We start from the raw sequence: 7,424 nt of genomic DNA on the forward strand, positions 1-7,424 counted from the left end.
TTCAGCAGGCCCTGCCTTAGACACTGGAATACTTAGGTGTCACAGGAACTTGTATTTAAGAGAAGTCGAGGCTTCACCGTGGACTTGTGAGAAAATCCTCGAACCTCCTTCAAGTAGGAATCCATCTATTGGTGAGGGTGAGAACTTGGTCGCTACATCCCCGCTGTGGGACATCGACCGCAAAGGGTTAAAGCCCGTCTAGAAAACAAGCGTCTCCCCGAAGGAGGAGAAACTCCCCCTGTCAAGGTCAAGGGTGGAGGAGACTCCTCCCTCCGAGTTAGCCCCTACGAAGGGTCACACTCTCGGGGACCCTTCCCGAGAGGTGACCATGGCCGCGTCACCGCCGGTTTATGCCGGGGAAAGCCGGGGTTGCGCGAGGCCACCTCACATGACCTGGCCCCGACCTTCCACGGTCTATCTGACAGCCAGATCCTAAATGCCGGAGCCTGATAGCCTAAATAGGCTTTTCAACGATGCCTCGTGTCTGGTGACCCGAGCAAATAAACCCCGAGACACGTACTGTTCGGCATTTAGGATTTGGCTATTGAAAGGCCGTAACAGGTCTTTCTGCACTTTATGTCTATTTTCTAAAACTATCCTACAGTGATATGATTGGTAATAGTGTTTCCGGTAGTTTGATGCCTGCGCTTGCCAGTTGCAAGTTACTTTTTGAACAAATTCATTCACATATTGAGACATGGTTTGTCTCTTTTCTTTCTTCATTCTATACTGTTGTTTAAGCAGCACTGTTGCATGAGTCCTTTTGGTTTATACACGTTGCTCAACGCTTCCCATGTCTCTAATGAAGTGTCAAACCTTTTAATATTATTATACTAGGATTTGTGTAAGCTCAATATAATCAAGTCGAGAGCTTTTTCGACTGTAGACGTCCATTGTGCAGCATTATCTTTCATTTTAGTAATCGTATCGTTTACATATCCCCACAGTCCGTTGAAACGTAAAATGCTCCTCATCTGAATTTTCCACCATTCATAATTGTCATTTCCTAATTTCCCTGTTTGTTGAGTGTTTGGGAAGTATATAATGCTGAGTTTTTTTCTTCAAATACGTGGTACAAGATTACATCTAGCCTTACTTTTTATACTTTTATACTTTTTAATTAATTTCACTTTAACTAATTAGCCCCTTTTCATGTTTTTATACTTTTTAATTAATTTCACTTTAACTAATTTTTCTTTAGTTCGTGCGAGACCCATTTGTCAAGCTTTTTTGTTCTTTCAAGTTGTTTCAGATGGTCCAGAACTGTCGGATGAGATACGTCTAATTCTTTCGCAAGCTCTCTAATCGTTGTGCGGGGGTCTGCTTCAATCAATGCCTTTCAATTGGTCATTGTCAATTGCCGATGGACGTCCACGACCTTCTTGATCTTTAAGGCCCTTATCTCCACTACGAAACTTCTTAAACCAAAGTCGTACTATACGTTCATGAACAGTGCCAGGGCCAAAAGCATCATTAATTTTCCGAGCAGTTTCCGTTGCTTTAGTGCTCAGTTTGAACTCGTACAAGAAAATCACTCGAATTTGCTTTTTTCCCATCTTTAATTAAATAACCTAAATAAAACGTAAATCATCGCTATATACAAAATGTTTATTATTAAAATACGGAGCGGAGTCAACGCTTTCGAACGATACATAACATAACCACATTTATTCCAATATCAAGCTGCAAAAATTGAAAATACAAAAAAGGAAATTATTTTTCTACCAACATAATAAGACGGATTTAGTAGCTAAAAAGTATAAATAAACTAGGTATATTTGGCAGTCTAAAATACGATGTAATATTGAATATTCTCTGCACACATCTTGAGATTACGCCATTCGCAATATAACTAACGCCAAGCCGATAGACGCTTTCCCGCGCATTTATCGTACTACGTTTGCGCACATGTGCAGAGCCGTAGTGTTATTTAGTGGATCCCTGTATCGATCGCACATTGATGATATTTCTTACAGTTATATATAATCAAAACGACAAAAGTATATTTTTTAAATCATGTGGTCTCCTTCTTTAATCACTTTATATTTTATAATTATTATCCTTAACTTAAATAATAAACAATTTTTTGTTCATGATTCCTTCCATCCACATTTTCGAAGTAACTGTTCTCTTTCCTTTGAATGTATTTATTTTCTATTTTTCCATAACTTTATGCATAACCCTTTCAATATTGTTCGTGCATGTTTATACGCAAACATATATTTTCGCTGATGTTAAAACTTTTTTATTAATTTACATTTTTTTTCCTTCGAAGATAAACACTATAAGTATACATTATTTGACATAGTTGTTTAATTTTAATAAAACTAATCTCTAATTTATAATGATTGCAGATACACATCTATAAAAATTTAATTAATTTCTAATCTTTTTTAAAAAATTAATATTTGTTTATAAAAGCAGACCCTTGTAAAAAAGAAAAAAAACACTAATGAAAACTGATAAATTTGTTTGAAATGAAAATAAATCATAGATTAGATTATTAATAAAAGATAATTTTGAACACATCAAAGTACTTAAAATGTGTTGTAGAATTAAGGAAATATCAAACCTAATACTTTATTTCTATAAAAAAAATTGCTACTTTAATTATTTTAATTTTGACACAAACTATTGAATTTTAACAATTTAATTTATCATTTATTATGTAAGAAGATATGATGAACACATTAGAAAACTACTTCATGGATTACAAAAATTTTTAAATATGTTATAAAGGATATTTTGAACTTTTTCCTTCGATCAAATTGTTGAATTTGCAATATTATCATGTATGATAGCCTTATGATTATAATTTTAATTATTTTTCCTTTATTTATGCTTGTCTTGTGTAACTTTTTCTTGTCTAACTCTCTTTTTGATATAATTAACTTTATTATAAATATCCCTGATTATATATGCTTTTTTCTATTTCCTTTTCTAGTGTAAGTATGAGATTTACTTTTTACTTTACAACATTATTAATAAAAATAATAAGTAATTTACAATTTTTTAACATTTTCTTATATAATTAAAAAATAAAATTTTTCTTTGTTTTTATTATCTTCTAGATTTGTATTATTGTATTGTCTTTACACTTTCAATATCTTTCTATTATATATATGTATATATATATTGTCTTTCAGTACAGCAATCATATATTTAAATATATATAACACTTTTTTTTATAATATTATCTATTTCCTTCCTATAAATATAACCACAATATTACAATAATCTTTGTGTATGATATTACTATTCACTATCAAAGTATTATCATTTTTATTTCTTTTATTCTCTTTTAAATTTATAGAACATTATAATATAATCACATTATGGCAATTTTCTTAAATTAAAATTAGATCTTTCTTACAGATTACAATCAAATTTCTTCTTTCTAATATAAAATTTGCTATTTATTATTCATCAAAGTAATTATTACTTTTACGAAAATTAACATAAAAATATTAAATAATATGAATTATCTGAATTATATAACAAATTTGATCAAAGACCAAACCTACCAAATAAAAATTCACTAACCCATTAATTATTTATTACTATATTATACAGATACTAGAATGCAAACTTCCTACTGTAATATTTCAAAGACATATGTAACATTAAATATCTGGATCTATGAAATTCCTACATCTAGGATTGTATAAACATTAATAAAAACCTGATACACTACAATACCACAAAAATATATTAGAATCAAAAGCCAACAAATCATGTTCTATCTTCGTTATGATTTTCATATCTCTAAATTAATAACATTTAAGATTTGATGTGAAATGATACATTAATGATTATATTTATATGAGTATATAAAGTATCAATGCATAGGTACTTATTTTGTATACACATATGTAGTATAAAAGGAATACGTACATATAAAAAGCTGGACCTGCTGGAGGCAACTTTACATTATAAGGACCTGGTGTGAAACAAGTGTCTCTAGGTTTAGTTCTGGATTTTATTGTAAATGCTGGTGTTTTTGGAGTTGGTAACAAATATTTGGGACCAGGCACACAAGGAGGACCTAGCAAAAGGAAAGAAAGTTCTAACATACATAATTATTTATTTTTAACAAAATAATTATAAACTATAACCTTGTGAATGTAAAATATTAATCATTCTTTATTATGTATTGTTACAGTTTCAAATACAAATCATATTTTAAATTTTTCAAATTAAAAATATAGCGATAGTTCAAAAATTAAGTGTTTAAAGTATTGTAAGTAAAATTAAACCAGATTATAATACCTTGTAAATTTGAAAATTGTATTAATATTAAAATTCTACTACATAATCTAGTTTGATATTTTATATAATTTCCACTTTATTCAAATGTTCCCAAATTTATAAAAAAACATTTTTTACAAATTATATGGAATTTTTATTATAATGAAATAACATAAACAGCAAAATCAAATCAATTTTTTTTTCAATAACATAATGCACAGTTTAAGAAAGGTGTAATAAATTTTTTAAATTTCTGATACTGCATAGAATTAAATATGAATTAAATATTAAAAATATTTTATTTTAAACTAAATTTTAACCAAAAGAGTAGAATAAAAAGAATACCAAAAGTTTTTCCTATTAATCCAAATGAAAAGCCTTCACGTTTCGGCTCGGGAATCAGATATTTTGGCCCTGGACCTTCACATAATTGTAAAAAGGGTTGTCTGTTGCCGAAAGTGTAAGCTGGATTTCGATGTTTAGAAATACAATGTTCTCGGAAACCAACAAGTGTTTTAAGATTATATTTTGGACCCGGACCTAACGTATAAAATGTGTTAAATTACTATGATATTCAATCAAATCCAATACTATTTCTGTATAAACATAATTAAAAACATGGAAATTGTAACAGAACGAAATGACGTTTTATTGTTTACTTCTGTAATTGCATGCAGGACTTCCTATATATTTGTCTGGTTCAGTTTTTGACTGTGTGTCTGGTTTTGGTGGCATTTTTATACTTGATAATTTACATGTCCAGAAAAATTTAAGTTAAATAAATTTTGGATGGTATTATTTTGATGGATCCATGTTTGATGTAAACAGGTGATTGATATGTTGGTATAACTTGCGGATATGTTGACAATTGCAAAAATTATTTTTATGCATGTTTGCAAACTTTAACAAAAGATAAAACTATGCAGTTCTACTAGAATATAATTAAAGATGTAAAAGACTCAGAAGTTAATATATCGTTTTTTTTTCCATAATTTTGTGAATATCTTAAAAATAATGCATAAGTTAAATTCATATTTTACATATATTATTAACAATAACGTAGTTTTGATGATCATCGAAGATAATTAACTTAACATTACGTTGATACTGCATATGAGATCGAGTAATTTAAATTTTTAATGCTAGGTAGTTAGTGATTTAATATCAGATGGCAAACAGTTTGATATCGAATTGCTTGAATAGGAACTTTGTTGTTAAAGAATTGTTACAAAAGCGGAAAACGAAACAAAAGATTTTATTTAATAATCTGGTATATGTAAATGCAACAAATATAAAATACCAAAGATTATAATTAAAAATTGCTGCGTTTCCTGGATTTAGAGCTTCAGATTTTATATTTTGTAAGCTAATGATTTTTTTTACATAAAATTACTTTTATTTAGGCTATTAAAAGAGTTAAAAAGGTGTCCTTAACTGTTTAGATTTTTTAAAGGATTTTCGAAGACAATTCCTTGATTAATGATAATTCTTGATTCATGGCATAGATATTAGCGAACAATTCACAAACAGAAGCAGCATCACTTATACTGCAATTTGCAAGCAATTCTGAACTCGGAGATCGCTAATCAATTTTTGAACTTATGATTACTATTGTACACATCAAACAATATAGCGAGCTCGTAAGATCAAGCAACAGGAAAGTACAAATGTCTTGACTTTTAAAACAATTTGAGGTATTTAGAATGTTGACGATGGTTTTACAAATAGTCTTTCAAATTTCAAACTAAAATATTAAATAGAATTTGATTATAGTAAATTCGTAGTAAGTGTAAGATACTAAGATAGTTAACAAATAAAGTTGAAATTCAAACTTAAGAAACAATTTTTTCTATTTTATTGCTTGGTGTTAAATATCTACAACAGTTCGCAAATTGTTCGGGAACAATAGTGTGATTGAAATTCTATTATTTACTATTCTATTCTTAGTAAATTATAGTAAATTCTATTACTTATTAGTAATATTCCGAAGACAATTTTCGTATATTCTTATTTCATAATATATAATTAATTTGATATTTGATTATTGTTATAGATCGAAAAATTTTAATTAAAGTAGATAGAGGCGAATCAAATTACTCCTTTTTTGTATTAAAAAGTAATAGCTAAAATTTAAAAACGCAATTATTTCTTACAAATTTATAACAAGTATACATTTAACATGAATATTAGTGATAAAAAATAGAAACGAATTTAAAAATTTTTCTTTTATGAACGAAAAATTAAAAAGTCAAGAATATCCAATTCAGGGCGAATCGGATAACTTAAAAATCTCTAAAAAAAAATACTGAAATTTTGGTAAAAAAAAATTTTCACATCAACTTCAAAAATGCCATCCTCTTGATTTTTTAACCTAAATTTTCATTCTCGGAGTTGAGTTATATTTTTTTCTTTTTCTTATTTTAATTGGGTTTTTTATTTTATTTCAAGTTCAATTCAGTCTTTTATTTTCTCTATTCTTTTTGTTGATGTTGTATTATTTTCAAATGATGTTAAATAGAATATTAGTCTTATAATTGTTGCGATCACAACATTTATTATTAGTTATACATTTCGCACTTCTTTGTAAAGTTGTATTACATTATTATGAATTTCTGCTGTCATTTTACGAGTAGTTATTTCTCTTGATTTAACTTTTTTTACAGCTGCTTTCGTATTTTCTGACTACTATAACTTCTGATCACTTCCCTAATTACTTTTTCTTATGTACGTACATACCATCTGCATATAAACAATTATCATGTTTACAATAGTAAAATTATTTAAGTGATAAAAGAGAGTGGTCGGATTTATCACAAATGAAGTGATACGGATAACCCTGCGAATAAGCTGTTAATTCATTTCAGAATGAATAAAATACATAAACAAATTATGGTATAATAATGATAAAATATATATTATTTTTGTACACTATCCAAACTAATAAAATTAAACAAATTTGAATTTTCAAATTTATATTCTCATTTGAAATACGAAATTCTCAATTATGTTTTCACGATTAAATCAGCACACAAATTGTAAGATACGTTTGCGTCTATCAATTTTATAACGCGTATCAACATTAAAATACAACTTACAACAAACGAAAATGCATTGGAATAAATGGAAGGAGGAGGAATGTGGACAAATGGATGTCTACGATGTCTATTTCCATGCCA

General features: G+C 28.3%; 1 protein-coding gene across 1 annotated transcript; it reads right to left on the bottom strand.

Moving 5' to 3' along the window:
* Positions 1-1,325: 1,325 nt before the first annotated feature.
* LOC108552618 (outer dense fiber protein 3) lies at positions 1,326-4,983 on the bottom strand. The gene is made up of 4 exons (XM_017907256.1): positions 4,908-4,983; positions 4,594-4,788; positions 3,930-4,045; positions 1,326-1,556 (listed from the first exon to the last, which is right to left on the bottom strand). Exons 1-4 carry the CDS (start codon positions 4,981-4,983, stop codon positions 1,326-1,328), a joined length of 618 nt encoding a protein of 205 aa, XP_017762745.1.
* Between the last annotated feature and the right edge of the window lie 2,441 nt (positions 4,984-7,424).

This window comes from Eufriesea mexicana, unplaced genomic scaffold (assembly GCF_001483705.2).
Source record: "Eufriesea mexicana isolate 0111107269 unplaced genomic scaffold, ASM148370v2 scaffold7532, whole genome shotgun sequence".
NCBI classification, from domain to species: Eukaryota; Metazoa; Arthropoda; class Insecta; order Hymenoptera; family Apidae; genus Eufriesea; species Eufriesea mexicana.